At 44.2% G+C, this 16,460-nt stretch overlaps 1 protein-coding gene across 1 annotated transcript; it reads left to right on the forward strand.

The window, feature by feature from the left end:
• The first annotated feature begins 1,003 nt into the window (after positions 1 to 1,003).
• Positions 1,004 to 15,461, forward strand: cUnh4orf54 (chromosome Un C4orf54 homolog). Its single transcript, XM_084043607.1, has 2 exons — positions 1,004 to 6,897; positions 11,801 to 15,461. Exon 1 carries the CDS (start codon positions 1,943 to 1,945, stop codon positions 6,875 to 6,877), a length of 4,935 nt encoding a protein of 1,644 aa, XP_083899733.1. The 5' UTR covers positions 1,004 to 1,942; the 3' UTR covers positions 6,878 to 6,897; positions 11,801 to 15,461.
• The last annotated feature ends 999 nt before the right edge of the window (positions 15,462 to 16,460 follow it).

The raw sequence follows: 16,460 nt of genomic DNA on the forward strand, positions 1-16,460 counted from the left end.
TGCGCAAATGGATAAATTAACACTGGAGATGTTACTGTGTGAATGTAAGTGTCAGTGTAGACATCATTTAGAGCAAATAAAGCATTATGATAGCCTATTGCACCGCAGATGCACAGAATCGAAAGAATACGGGAATAAATGCCTGTAGGCCTATACTGTTGACATATTGTTTATTTTTTTTAATTTAAAAATAAATAAAGATTTTCAGAGGGGAGAGACATTACATCACATCACTGTGTATGGGCAAGCAGTTCATACAAAATCGCACAGTGGCATACAGAAGTGTATCTTTTCAGTAGATTTTCCGTCAGTGGTCATTCATGTAATCATGTAGGCCTACTGTATAGTTTGCCTGCTATCAGTAGTGACAGTCTCTTCCTCTGACCTGGCGGTTCGCATAGACATTAGGAAAGGAAAAACCATGATGTATATACCTACCATGATGTGTTTAACACAATAATTTAACAGAATGAAAACCAAAATAAATCATATTTATGTAGTTGAATACCCTCTAATCCTGTTCTAAAAATGCCAACTGTTTCTTTTTTTTATGCAAATGCTCTTGTCTTGACTCCATCATCATATATCCTATCCGTTAATAATAACAGCAGGGTATTGTACCCAACATCATTGGCACTCGCAAACAGTGGTGTAAAGTAACTAAGTACTTTTACTCAAGTACTGTACAGTACAATTTTAAGATATTTTTACTTTAGTGGAGTATTTCCAATTTCCAATACTTTTACTTCTACTCCACTACCTCTCAGAGGAAAATATTATACTTTTACTTGATTATTTGACAACTTTATTTACTAGTTACTTTGAAGATCTTGATTATTATTACAAATTAAAACATACATTAACCACATCAGCCCTATATACATTTCGGCCATTTGAAAATAGCACATCTACAAGCTCACAATGCATCGCGATGTGATGCATTGTGAGCTTGTAGATCTGCTATTTTCAAAAGATTGTTATACATTTGAAAACGTGTGAAATGGGACATTCCGCATAATGAGTACTTATGCGGTACTTTAAGTATATTTTGACACCAATACTTTTGTACTTTTACTCAAGTAACTGTTGAATTCCGGACTTTTATTTCTACATTGTGCTGATTGTGGTATTTGATACCACAACTTACTTAAGTAAAGAATTTGAGTACTTTTCCCACCTCTGCTCGCAAAGAATACAACGCAACTATACTGCGCTCTCCATGGTGCTGAAAAGAACCGAAGTCAATTGTGTTGCATTGAACACTGCGCTCTCATCAATGAATGATAGAAAGCACATATAGCACCACGCATAGATCCTGCACCAGATAAAAACACCATTCCTGCAGGCTGACAGGTTAATAATCCACAGGGCATGAGGCTCGCACTGAGATGTAACAAAACACTGCGCATTCTTTTCCCGTTAAAAATAGCTTCAGTTTAAACATTTCGTCACTGTGTCTATCTTTGTGCGCTTATGTGCTGCTTGCCTATTTTAAAACCATTTGCCCCGGAGTCTGTACAGAAATGTAGTGTTGTTGTGTGCGTGTGTTAGTGCTAGAGAGAGAACTCGCGGGGCGATAAGGCTCCTCGTAGGTCTAGAAGACACTCGAGTCTCTCGGCGGCGGCGGGTCCATTTTCAGACCTCCATGCTGTTTTGAGCTTTATATGTGGCGATGATATGGGATGTCTGGAGTGCGTCCGCGTCCAATGGGATCCGCAGTGATCCCATTGGCGCAGTGGCCGCTGCGCGCACCGACCTCACACAACGACGCCTGGGGTGCTGCTGGTTTGTCTGGTTGACACCTCGCTAAGACGGGCGGCGGCTCCGAGAGCAGTCCTGTGTGGAGCTCCATCTCTCCATCTCCAGCCGTGCCTCTGTTGTTGTTGTTGTTGTTGTTGTTGTCCCATGTCACACGGAATCTCAAAGTCGCGATCTCTCGGCGATGAAGACTGTGGAGACTTGCTGTGAACAGGCGCCCGGTTGTCAGGAGGAGGAGGAGGCGGACATGCTGCTCCATATCCCGGCGCATGGCGGTGGTGGTGGTGAGACCAAGGATGGCCAGGCAGGGAACCAGCAGCAGGACGGGGTGGACTACGTTGACATGGACCTGGCGGAGTTAAAGACCGCAGGCGGAGCGAAGACTGTCACGGTGTCTGTCATCGGGGAAGGGAACCAAATGTCTGCTGTGAAAAACGACAGTGGCACCGACGTGGGTCCGTCGGTCGATCAGACCGAGTCCACGCTGAACGAGGATGATGACAAACATCTGAACCCTGCTGAGGATGGTGAGAAGAAGGCCTCCTCGCCAGTGCGCACAGAGGAATGTATCAAACCAGACAATGTAACAAAACATGGAGATATAAAAGGCACGGATAATACACATGACTTATTGGAGCATACTGATGGTGTGTATCTGAGCAGGAGAAGCGAGTCGGACGATTTAGAGGAGATTGATGATGAAGATGATGATGATGATGATGATGTTACTTTGGTGCCTTCCGACGAGCCGTGCGCTCCGTGCGTAATGGAGGACGAGTCCCACTACATCACTACGCACGAGATCCAGCTGTGCGAGCTGTCCGATCACGAGGGGGGGGACTCTGACACGGGGGGCGCGGGGGGCTCGTCCAGCTGGGACATCGAGGACAACGACAACGTGGGGCTCTACTCCTTTGTGGATTACGCGCCGTGCGCCGTTGTTGTGGACGCGGACGAGGATACGGCGGAGAGAGTGAAAGGCTTTAATTGCGCAGCAGCCGCCGTCAGCACTCTGTCTGAAAGCGATCCGGCCAAGTGCAACACGGCGACCACGGGACAGATCCACCTGTCAATCAAGACCACGTCCCGGGCTATAAATGAGACTAGCAGCAGCAGCAGCATCCGAGAAAAGGGGAATAATAATCCTTATCATGCCAGGGGAGCCGACGGGAAATTGTTCATCGCGGCGCCCCGACGCCTGCACTTTGCCAGGAACTTCAAAGGGAAGGACATCAACGAGCACTCCAGCGGCACGTCCGTGTCCAGCGCCGTGAGCGAGCAGCTGGACGACGCCGACAAGGAGGTGCGCAGCCTGACGGCCAAGTCCTTCAGGAGCCTGGCCGTGCCGTATCTGGACGCCATCAACTTCAGCACAGCCTGCTCCAGCGAGTCCACCTCGGCGGCGTCCGAGCTCAACAGGTGGTCGGCCTTTGTGGACCTGCAGTATGGCAACATGGCCCATCACCACCAGGGGCTAGACCACCACCACCACAGCCTCCACCACCACCATCAAAGCATGCAGGTGTCCCATAAAAAGGCATCGTTTGAAATCGCCAAAAACCTAGAGAATAAAGGCTATAAGGGCGTTGCGCTGGCGAGCATCAAGCCGCCCAAGATCCTGGCCCTGAATCACGGCAACCCGTCCTCTTCATCCCAGCAAATAGAGCTGATGGGTCAATTCACCCATCAGGGCCACGGCGGGGGCGTCATCACGCTGACGGAGACGTTGAATTTCCGCTGTAACGTTAATTCCACCGGCGGCGGGGCTGAGGAAAGGCGCTCGAAATTCGCACAAAACGCGGGAGGATCACGTTCCTCCACGGATGAGGTTACCAACACCTTGCCAAGCAGCGGCCAGAGGAGAGGAGGAGGAGGAGGAGGAGGAGGAGGAGGAGGGGGAGGAGGGGGAGGCCAGGCCCAGACGACCCGCAGCGCGGCAGGGGGTGAAACCATGGAGGACACGCACAACAAGAAGGCTGTGGGCCTGTTGGCGTCCAGCGTTATCAAAAATGTCCTCTCCAAGAAGATGCAATTCGAACAGGAGCGCAAAATGGAGAGGGGGGAGATACGCGACCCCCAGCGTATCGCCCCGTCGCCGGGCTTACTTGGCCAGCAGGACGCCTTCTCAATGGACCCTCACAGGGAGAAGGCGTCCAGGAGGGGGTCTCTGCCCCCCAGACAGAGCTCCAAGCACTCAGAGGTGGACTCGGACAACAACACCATAGTGTGCGTGGACGAGCTGGGGGACATAGTGGACAGCGGCTCGTGCGACACCAGGAGCAACAAGAGCGAGCGTCGGGGACAACGAGACGACGCGCTGTTCTCTCTCCCCGTCGCGCCAGACACTAATATAGAGCCGCCGGCGAACGAGGCTGGAATCGATACTAAAAAAGGAGCATTGGAACTAGTGGACGCATCGGCCAAGAGCACAACGCTGCTTCGCAGCCAAAATAGCGCGTTCAGATCGTGGCGGGATGATGATGGTGATGATGATGATGATGACGGGCAGCTTGAGTTACCACGGGAACATAGTCATAAAAAACATAAAACTGCGCAGGGGAAACAAGTGCCTTCTTCAGACGAGACGGACCTGCTGCGTTCCGACCCGGGCGACGGTAATAAACGCACTAAAATGTCCCATTTGTTCGTGCCAACTATCCAACTGCTGTCCGACGGAGGAGAAGAAGTGGGACACCAGCTGCCGAATATGAATTATATGAATTATTCCACGCGCGCCGCCGCCGCCGCCTATCAAGGAGGGGGAGGCGGCGGTGTGAACACCCTGTACGTCGCCGACTCGAGGAGTGTCGTGACCTCCAAATCACCGGAGATTAAAATCAATTTGAGGAGCGTCAGGGATAACAAACACGACCCGTTCACCGTCTCCAAGCTGCGTCCTGCGCCATGCGGCTCCGGATCCGCCAGAGTAACGGACGACTTCAGGTGCCAGGCGCTCGCCGCGGCGTTAAAGGGTGAGTGTTTGGACAGTAAAATACCACACTTCACGGTGCGAGACATAAGAGATAACAGCGGCAGCAGCAAAGGGAAGCTGCAGACGCCCATACACCAAGTGAGAGACGTGCGCAAACTGGTTAAAAGCTCCTATCACTTTGTTTCTCTGGATAACAACGCCGCCAGCAGCAGCGCAGCGACCGCTGCTGACCTTCATCTTCTTCACGCCGAGCCCAAGAAACAACAGGGGCCCAATAATCGTAATCTGTCTGTTTCCCCTATTGTGATAAAATGTCAGTCTGTGAATACCAACAGCAATGGGAAACAACCGCCCACCGACCACGTAGTGGAGTCTAAATGTGGGCTACACGACGAGCCATTTGATCTGGACAGGTCGTCCCCAGAGGGCGCTAAAAGCGGGTCAGCGCCGCCTCACAGGTCCCTGGGGAACACAAACACAGCAGGAGACTCTGCTGAAGGGGGCACAGACTTAAAGACTGAAGCCAAAACCGCTTCAAAAAGGCAGGAAAAAATCACCAGCATCACTGATAAGAAATCTGAATCGAAGATGGCCACTTCTGCCCTGGAGAAACTACAAGCTGCTGTCAAAACCATGGAGCAGCTCTATGTGTTTGATAGAAACGAATGGAAGCGGAAGAGCGAGCCGAGGCCTGGCCTCACAGACAGCCACTTGCTCTCCCTGATGGGCGATGGGTGTGCCAGCCCGGTGGAGGAAGGAGCCGGCGGATGCGGCGCTCTGCCACCGTCCAACCTGGACATGTTCGGCAGGAGAGACTCCTACCCCGGCCTGGGCAGAACCCCACCCGCCTCGGCGGGTTCCCCCGCCACGCTAAAGAGAGAGGCGAGGGAGATGCCCAGAAGCTTTCAGTCCCCCGTTGGGCGCGAGGAGAGACTCGGCACCAGGTCTCTCTCCACGGGGAGCAAAAACATGTTCAACCTCACCTCGGGTCAAACGGCGCCAACGAGCGCCGTCATTAAGGCCCCCCAGCCGAGGCCCGGCACGCAAAGCCCTTACAGCAGCAGAGTGTGTGCTCCACAATCTCCCAAACTTCCGGTGTCGCTAAAAATCACCCAGACAAAGCAACGCACAGAGGCCAGGGATAACCGCGGCGGCGGCGAGACTGAGAGGTCCAGACCTTTCAGCGCCTCGGCCGACGCGGAGAACTACCTGACCATTCCCGTCAAGTCTCACGCCGGCGGCAATAACAACAGCATCAGCAGCAGCAGGGAAAGTGCGTTCGCCAGGGTGGCGCAGGAGAAAACATCTGTCTACACATTCAAGTCCCAGGCAGCGAGTCCCCCGGGAGCCCCTCCGGGGTGGCCCGGCGCCCTCGGCTACAGGAGGCAGGACGAGAGCCGACAGTCTCCCCAACGCTCCAGCATCGTGATGGAGACGCGCTCCCCGGACACGCCGACCGCCACCATCTACCACCACCCTCTGCCGCTGAACATGGCCTCCAGCCAGCCACAGGTCTATTGCTTCTCCCCCACCATGACTCCGGCCTTCTCCCCCACCATGACTCCGGCCCCCGCCATGGACCCCTTCCAGCCCACCCAGAGGAAAATGCTCCTGGACCCCACCACCGGTAACTTCTACCTGGTGGACACGCCCGTCCAGCAGGCCACCAGGCGCCTGTTCGACCCCGAGACGGGCCAATACGTGGATGTGCCCATGCCGCAGCAGCAGCAGACGCCCATGACCATGCCGCCCATGACCATGTCGCCCATGCCTATGTCGCCGCTGGCGATGAGCCCCACGGGGGCGTACGGCCACACGTACATGATCTACCCGGGCTTCATGCCCGCGCCGGCCATGATCCCGGCCCGCACGCTCTCCCAGGCGCAGATGTCGGCGCCGTCGGACGCGGAGAGCGGGGAGAAGACGGCGTCCGCCGGGCCGTCGGAGGGCATGTACATGGAGAGCCCGTACTACCTGGCCACAGGGAAGTCGCCCCATATGAGCCCCTTCGCCCAGCAGCAGCAGCAGCAGCAGCACCATGTGGGCGCCACGCGGACGCCGCAGGGCTTCTCCGGCGGCGCCAAGCAGCCCGTCATCAGCATCACCTCCCAGCAGCAGGGTCCCCGCATCATCGCGCCGCCCTCTTTCGATGGGACAACCATGAGCTTTGTGGTGGAGCACAGGTGAACGGCGGCTCAGCCGCACATGTGAGTATAAGTAAACCCTTTATTTTTTAACCACATGAACCCTATAGCATCCCTATTCTGGACGTGTCAGCATAGGCCAACGTTCTGCAAAAATAGTCCAACATTAGATTTTATCGTTGCTGTCGGGCAGAAACCTTTTATCACCATTAACTTATTGTGTTTTTTTCGTAAATGAATGCCCCACTTGATCATACTGCAGTGTCACATAAAAGCATCAAAAGTAGCAGATCCAGTAGATCTACTACTGTTGCTATTTTTTTATTTGAATCCTGAAAAGTAACAGTTTTGGATGTATGAAATTTCCACCCGACAGAGACGATATTGTAATGCCAGATCATATCAATCACATGTATAGAGCAGAGACCCAAGGTTGGGTCCCCCCGGAAATAGGTAAGTAACAAAAAGTACAAACCCCTGGGGTACCCCAGTCAATGCAGTATATATAGGGTTTAAGTGGTTAAATACTTTCTTTCTTGTGCTCCTTGACACTGATACAGTACTTGACAGACTTGTATTTACCGTATGTACAGTATACTGTAGCACCATTTACTGCAGGGGTCTGCAACCGGCTGCTCTAGCAGCTGAGCCACTGCCGTCCCAAGTAGATTCATATACTTTTATGTTTGACAACAAAACACTACAATCGGCATGTGCACACTATTAAAAAAATATAAATATACTTGATCGATTGCCAAACCGCCTTGCCTTCCAGAGCCGTGGTGAGTCCTCAAATCAACGCCGGCAAACGTGATACGATGGCCTCAGAGCCCTGTTAAGCCTTAGAGAGAGTTAGATGAGGACACTGCTCTTAAGATGAAGTTTAACCACTGAAGTGAAGTAAGCACCTGCCATGTTTGTCTGTCATCGTCCTGGCTGTGAAACGTTGTTCAAGCCTTCAAGGAGGGGGACAGCAACTCTGTAATAATCACTGGAGCGTATTGTCACAATTATTCACCTTTCTGATAATGTTTGCTACCAATGTATCAGTGTAATAGTGGTACTACCACAAAGTTCATTATTGTTATTGGTAGTAGTACCTGTTAGGGGTGTAATGATACATTTTAACAGCGACACGATACATGTACACATCACGATACATGGCGATACGATACGATACGATTAAATCACAATTAAATCTGTGTGAAACGTGTGGATAGCGCAGGTTTTTGAAAGGAATACTTTATTATTCTGGATATAGATACGTAAACACAGTGATTCTCTGGAAAATACATGGACATTGTATTTGAACACATATGGACAAACCCGCACCTTGACATGAACACAGAGAATACACACATTTATCGATAGACCAAGTGTAACGATATGGAATGGAAAAGTAATTAAACCCCCCTTTCTATTTTTTCTTCTTAAATTGCTAAATACTAAGCACAAGTGCTTAGTATCGATACATTCGATGATTTGCATTGTAAAACGATTCGATACGACACAAATTCAAACGATGCAGTTACTGTATCGTTACACCCCTAGCACTAGTAGTAGTAGTAGTAGTAGTAGTAGTAGTAGTAGTAGTAGTAGTAGTAGTAGTAGTAGTAGTAGTAGTAGTAGTAGTAGTAGTAGTAGTAGTTGTAGTAGCACTGGCAGTAGTAGTAATATTACTACAGTGCCATATGATTACTACTACTGTTTACATTCAAACTTAAAGCTTTCAACTAAACCTGCTCTGTTAAGTTCCTTGGTAATGATATAGGTACTTATACTAGAACAATTGTTGTTTAGTGTGTAAACTAATGGGACAATAAACTGAAGTTGAAGTTCAAATGCACAGCAAGCACACAAAATCACAATTAACAGTTTCTGTAGCTAGTAGCTTGTTATTCCTGACATCAGCATATTGTCAGTCACTTTAAACCTGTGTCCCTATTTTGGGCATGTCATAGGCGAACATTGAAATTGAGCAATTGTGAAATTGAAACGTGAAAACATATCTAAAACAAACAAACAAAATCCATGTTTTTGAGTTTTCTTTTTATAATAACAAAAAAATGAAAGAAATTCAAAATTTACAGAAATAGCGAAAATAGCAGATCTTCAAGCTCTCAACACGCTATGATGCCACACGTTGCGAGCATGTAGATCGGCTATTTTTTACTATTCATTGTACGGTGAAGGATATAGGTTTATAGAACATATACAACAATAGCGTGCACATGCATGTGCACGAGTTCAATCAGTGTTGCCATGTCTGCTTATTAAAAGCGACTTTGGGCTTGTTGTTCTGTAAAGTCGCTTGTAAATATTGGTAGTTGCAGATTGTTTTTTCGTCTTGTTTCTAAAGTGTAGTTGTTTATTTGGGCTTGTTTCTAAAGTGTAGATGTTTATTTGGGCTTGTTTTTAAAGTGTAGATGTTTATTTGGGCTTGTTTTTAAAGTGTAGTTGTTTATTTGGGCTTGTTTCTAAAGTGTAGTTGTTTATTTGGGCTTGTTTCTAAAGTGTAGTTGTTTATTTGGGCTTGTTTTTAAAGTGTAGTTGTTTATTTGGGCTTGTTTTTAAAGTGTAGTTGTTTATTTGGGCTTGTTTCTAAAGTGTAGTTGTTTAGTTGGACTTGTTTCTAAAGTGTAGATGTTTATTTGGGCTTGTTTCTAAAGTGTAGATGTTTATTTGGGCTTGTTTTTAAAGTGTAGTTGTTTATTTGGGCTTGTTTCTAAAGTGTAGTTGTTTATTTGGGCTTGTTTTTAAAGTGTAGTTGTTTATTTGGGCTTGTTTCTAAAGTGTAGTTGTTTATTTGGGCTTGTTTCTAAAGTGTAGTTGTTTATTTGGGCTTGTTTCTAAAGTGTAGATGTTTATTTGGGCTTGTTTCTAAAGTGTAGATGTTTATTTGGGCTTGTTTTTAAAGTGTAGATGTTTATTTGGGCTTGTTTTTAAAGTGTAGTTGTTTATTTGGGCTTGCTTCTAAAGTGTAGTTGTTTATTTGGGCTTGCTTCTAAAGTGTATTTGCTTATTTGGGCTTGTTTCTAAAGTGTAGTCCATCTAAAAGTATTTTGTGACCCCTGTACCAGATTTGTGTTGTTAAAATATTTAAAATGCCTAACTTTTTTCAAGATTCTGCAAATAGCAGATCTACAAGCTCACAATGCGACACGTTGTGAGCTTGTAGATCGGCTATATTCAAACATCCGATGCTCATGTGGCCCGGTCGCTTCTTTTGGGCTTGTTTTCATAGACCTAGGTGCTTATTTATCTCGCAAAATCATCTGGCAACACTGAGTTGGATGCAGGGAGATGCAGCAGTCTGCGGCTGGCATAGCGCGCTGCAGGAGCTAAAAGGTCAAGCGACGGGATCGGCATTCGTTATTGGGGTCCATGGAGACGTTCAGCTGCTGCTGCAGATCAGCAGGCCCTGGCTGGCCCCATGTGGGGGGGTGCAGGGCCACAACGGGGTCACCTTTTTATAGCCCACCGCAGTCATTTAAAGACACACACACACACACACACACACACACACACACACACACACACACACACACACACACACACACACACACACACACACACACACACACACACACACACACACACACACACACACACACACACACACACACACACACACAAGTTTCACATGGCCCACTGCTCAGCAATTACGTAAACGAGTCACGCAAAAGCGCCAGCGGACCGCTTTAGCTGCAACGCGAGTGGACATCATGACTCTGGACTTTCCCTTCTCACTATTAAAGTCATTATGCTTGTACGCTGTGTGGAGCGCTGGGTGTTAATCTAACTCTCCCGAGTTAAATTAACACCAGGGTTTTGTTGTGGTGCCTGAATAGCAAGCACTCTCTGCCTGTGACTATACACATAAAACATACAATTGCACCTTTTTCTGATTCACACCGCCTTCCCTGATTGACTTTTTTCTCCACACCTCATTCAGGTGAATGGGAATTTCTCTCTTATTAGTTTGCTGTTGTCGATATGATCTGATTCAAACTCAACTTTAATGGTGCACGACAGGTTTTACGGGTGTAAAAGAGTGGGTGAAAGAGTTTGTCATACAAGCTCCCAACATTTGCAGTTTCAGGAAAAGGGTAAAGAATAGCAAAAGAGGTCAAATATGTCAAATATTCCTACTGTAATGAGCAATGTCAAATATGTACATAAGGTGCATGGTTGAAAATAGCATTAACATACAGCGGTGGAAAAAGTACATTTCTTATTTAAGTAAAAGTATCAATACTGCAATGTAAAAGTGTACTGTTACAAGTAAAAGTCTGGAATTCAAAATTTACTTAGTAAACGTACAAACGTATTGGCATCAAAATGTACTTAAAGTAGAAGGTACTCATTATGCAGAATGTCCCATTTCGCAAGTTTTCAAATGTATACAAATCTTATGAAAATAGCCGATCTACAAGCTCACAATGCGTCACGAAGCGACGCATTGTGAGCTTATAGATCGGCTTATAGATCGGCTATTTTCAAATGGCCGAAATGTAGGTATATAGGGTTGAAGTGGTTAATGTATGTTTTGTAATGATAATCAAAATCTACAAAGTAACTAGTAACTAAAAGTTTTCAAATAATTGTAGTGGAGTAAAAGTATAATATTTGCCTCTGAGATGTAGTGGAGTAGAAGTAGAAGTATTGACATTTGGAAATACTCCAGTAAAGTAAAAACACCTCAAGATTTTACTTAAGTACAGTACTTGAGTAAATGTACTTAGTTACTTTACACCACTGTTGACATGAGGGAGTTAAAATAGCAGACATAGAATCACAATCTCTTGTTTGTGGTTAGAATAGCAATAATGCAAAAATGCTTCCAGTGCAAGAGGAGAAACATTGCAAGAGGAGAAACGTTGATATTACCATTTCTCATTTGTACTTTCTACTAAAATGTGATTTTACAAACTGAACTCATCCTTGTTTTCCTTCTGTCCCACAGTGGTGAGTTTTGAATGGACCCTGGAGCGCTCTACTCTCATCTGCTAGTCTGGAGTCAAATGAAACAGAGGCATGCTGGCGAGGCTATACTTCCATGGTCCCGGCATGGTACAGTTTGGAATTATGCGTTTCAATCTGACCTGTATTCATCAAAGTGTTTTGTACAAGATGTGTATATGGTGTAAATGTATTGCTATTGTTTTTCTACTATGTTTCTATCATTCAGCAGCAAGGAGATACAGTAACCGCCACACCCAAATAAGAACCATTTATGTCTTCTTAACTTTCTTAAGTCACTGAAATGCTGAAAAAAAAAAAACATCACAGTCATGAGATGCTATACATATGCAATGCTAATCTCAACAAAGCCCTGCTAGAGAGCTGTTTGCTTTCTTTTTTTTTAGATGGTTTTTGGTTTGTTTTGGTTGTTTTTATTTCTTTGTGTTTCAGTAAAGCAGATTGCAACAGTAAGCACGGAAAGACACTTTATATCAGGCTGCAGTAGAACAAGGATTCATCTGTTGACAAGAATCCTTGCAACCCGACTCGCTAACTTGCAAGTGTTGTTTATAGCACCATAATTAGCCGCGCTGTTATCGAGGACAGCGTTTAAAAACCAATTTTTAAACGCAATAAACAATTACGGGTTGCAATTTTGAGGTTGCCTGAAATTACTTCCACAAATTGCATCACAACTATATTCGCCTCATCAGTCAGTCAGTCCAGCTTGGTTTGTACTGAGGTAATATGTAGGGTTTTTTGTACTATTCTGAAACATGGTTTTACAAATGGTGGAACTGCTGGACGGTCCATAACGATGCCTTTTTAAAAACAGGCTGTTGAGGAAGCCATTAAAGGAGTAGTTCACCCAAAAGAAAATACTTATTGTCTATCAATTACACACCCCATGAAGCCTTGAATTCATGGAGATTTCTTTGTTTTTGTTGCATTCCAGCCAATAATTTGATGAGCGGCAGACTCTCCGGTATGCGACAAAAACAAAACAATCTCCATGTATTCAAGGCTTCATGGGGTGTGTAATTGATTGAAAATAAGTCATTTTAGGGGCGAACTATCCTTTAACACGAAAGACAACAACTCTGTGTTAAACACTGACAAACAGGATCAATATGGAATATTTTGTATTAATAAGAGTAAGATTGTTGTGTTAATAGTGTCAGAATGTAACGCTGCTTCAAGTTGTCTTACAGAGAAGGTTTTGTGTTTTAAATCAAAGTTTGATGGTTTATTTTAGTAAAAAAGATATAGGGTGTAGACCAGTGGTTCAACCTTTTCCGGATCAGGGCCCACTTGGACATTTCAAAAGTGTTTGCGGCCCATTCATCTGACCACTTAAAGGACGACTTCACCCATTTTCAACCTATCTTTATGTAATTGGTCCTCAATGCTCATTATAATATGGTAAAAAAAAATCTATTCACTCTGTGCCTCAGAGGAGGGCTGTGGACAGTTCAGAAACCCGCCTACCAGTGACATCATCGATGGGGAATCCAAGCCAATAGAAACGGCATGGCTTTCCATTCCTGGAAAAGTTTGCATGCTATAATGGAAGCCATTGTTCTCGCGTTAATACATATATAATATCTAAATAATATTTAAAAAATGTATCTGGTTTGGAATAAAATCTGCCTAACGATGATGTCACTGGTAGGCGGGTTTCTGAAGTGTCCACAGCCCTCCTATGAGACACAGAGTGAGAAGAACATTTCTTATTTGTTACCATTTTATCATGAGCATTAGTGAGGACCAATTATATGAAGATGGGTGGGTCACGAGAATTTTCAGAGCATGTTTATTTTAATGGTCAAACAATGGATTGTGATCTGGCTTGGATCAATGGAACTAGCCTAGTATTCTTTAATCTCCTGTTTATCTGTAGTACAATGAAAATACATGTTCTAAAGGTTTTAAAGAAAGAACACCACAACATTGTTACGACGTTATTATCATCATTATCTGTTTTTTTTTAAATGTCATATTAGCATTACAATCTTAGTGTTTTGCCAATTATTTTGGGCCCCACTGACCACATCCTCACGTCCTGAAACTATTTTTCAGATTGGGGCGGTCAGCAGCCAAATACCAAATACCTTGACATGAAAAAAGGTTTGAGAACCACTGCTATAGACCAGGGGTTCATCGCCATGCTGGCTTGTGGTGGAGATTTCTGTCAAAATTCTATTTTTGCCATTTAGTTCCATGTGTACACTCTCAGAGTTAAGGGGGCCCTTGCAAAATGGAAATACTCCAGTAAAGTAAAAGAAACTCAAAATTGTACTTAAGTGCAGTACTTGAGTACATGCACTTAGTTACTTACTAACCACTGCAAATAAAACATTTGCTAGTAGGCTACTAGTTGGACTAATTTGTGTCGTAGTAAATAAAGTGTCCGACATATTCTGAAGAAAACCTGGAGACTTGACATTCAGTAATGGGGTCTTATGATCAAGGAGATCAAAACATTTGCCACAGACAAGACCGAGTCTTTGCCACGTGTACGGACATATTGAAGACCCCTGGTGTAGACTTTGCAGCTCAGTCAGGAGTGTTTGTGATGCTGTGTTTTCAGAAAGATGGACGAATTGCCATGGACTTGATGTCGTCAGTATGTTGGTGTTGTGATCCTGTCTGCCGCTCTCCAGCTGTCAAAATAGTGTGTCCAAATATAAAGCTGTCAGTCAGTAACAACTGCACTGTGAAGGCAGGGACGGTTACTGGTAGAAAAATGCACGGTGAAAAGGAACTTACACACACCCAGATAAAGTTTAAAAGCATGGTGCGTAGGCAACAAACAGTAGACAAAATCAATCAATACGATATACCTTCCTCTAAACTAATGGTAAAAGTGATCTGCAAAAGCCTTTCACAATGTTTCTGAAAGTGTTTTGAGAACACAATATTTATTTATTTCTTTAATTTCCATTGTGGAATAGAGGAAGAACATAATTGTTAATATGTTGGAACTATGTAATGATCGGGTCTGTGTTGTTCCTTTTGAAGCTGAAGCAGAGATCTACTGTATATGTTAGTAGTTTATTTTTATATTTATATAACTAACGATTATTGCCATATTCCATCAATATGTATGGATTAATCTATGCAATTAATTTAGACCTTAATATACCTAAAATAAGGTTGATAAAGTACAACATTATGGTAAATCAAATGTTATCTGAACCCAGACAGAATAATGTGTATACTCAGCAGTCAAATAATATGTTTATTATGTTATGACAAACATTTTCGTAAAGTTGTAATGACTCCACTATAGCCGTTAATGTCATTGTCTCACCTGCAGCTTTTACACTAAGTGGGGCATGATATGGGATGTCAGTCAAAGCTATAGCTGTTTTATGTGAACTTACAAGGAAGGCAGACAGTAAAGTTAGAGAAAGTATGAGAAAGTTGTTGTGATGGATAATGAAAGGTTGAATTACAGTCAGAGATTTTGTATTAAAAAGATGTGGAACGAAACAGTAAGTGCATTGTAAAGAAACATGACTTTTGATGGGTTTTAGAGATTTTAAAAGAAGGTCCATGAAAATAGGTTTATTGATGGGTTCGCCTGATCTGAATAGCTGCTGTATTAGAAGACAATGTAATGTTTGGGGAATTCATGTGTTCCGCAAATACATGTACAGTGAATGTGTGCAGTATGAAAGTTGAATAAATATTCATCACTTTTACTGTCTTGGTCATGTTTTTTTTTTCTCACAGCGTGTGTTTATCAGCAAGACAAAAACATTCTAATGTATTCCACACCACAAGGGCTGGTCTATACTAAATAGCTGATCTACAAGCTCACAACGTGATGCGTTGTTAGCTTGTAGATCAGCAATGTTTTAAAATATATCTATACATTTAATCTTGGCTGTCAGGTCAAAATGCGTGTCATATCCTGTGTCTAGGTGAGACATGACCTTTGCCACGATCTAAATGTCTCAATAGCAGAGCAGGGAGACAAAATACAACCACCCCAATGTATAAGTTATATTGTATACTATGAACATACTCTACCATACAGATTGTATAAGTTATATTGTATTAACACACTCTACCAAACAGATTGGACAAAATGACATGTTATTCATTAAAACTGACTGCTACTGTTATTGACTAGGATGTAAAACATTGACAAAATACTGCTACTTAGGATAACTGTTGATGGATGCTGCTATACTGTATATTCAGGTGTACATACATTCCTTCTTGATAGACTGGTAGTAGATCATGCAAAATTGTGCTTAAGTACAGTACTTGAGTAAATGTACTTAGTAACTTTACACCACTGCATATATTCATTGTTAGACTGTGCATGTAGGCTACAGTATTAATTCACTCATATATTCATTGACAGACTATATATATATATATATATATATATATATATATATATATATATATATATATATATATATATATATATATATATATATATATATATATTCATTAATAGGGTGGAAACCTCATATGTCCAAAACTGTTTCAATATTCAAATTCAAAAATAGCAAAAGTAGCAGCTCTAGACTGTACTGTAGGCTACACAATTTAATTCATTCATTCACAATTGCATTATCCATACTGTACATATTTTCAATCATTCATTATTATTATTCATCAAACGATTAGTATATGTATTG

This window comes from Gymnoscopelus microlampas (assembly GCF_963454915.1).
Source record: "Gymnoscopelus microlampas genome assembly, chromosome: 19".
NCBI lineage: Eukaryota > Metazoa > Chordata > Actinopteri > Myctophiformes > Myctophidae > Gymnoscopelus > Gymnoscopelus microlampas.

Coding starts and splice junctions, on each gene's coding strand:
- cUnh4orf54 (XM_084043607.1), top strand. CDS start 1,943: ATGAAGACTGTGGAGACTTGCTGTGAACAGGCGCCCGGTTGTCAGGAG.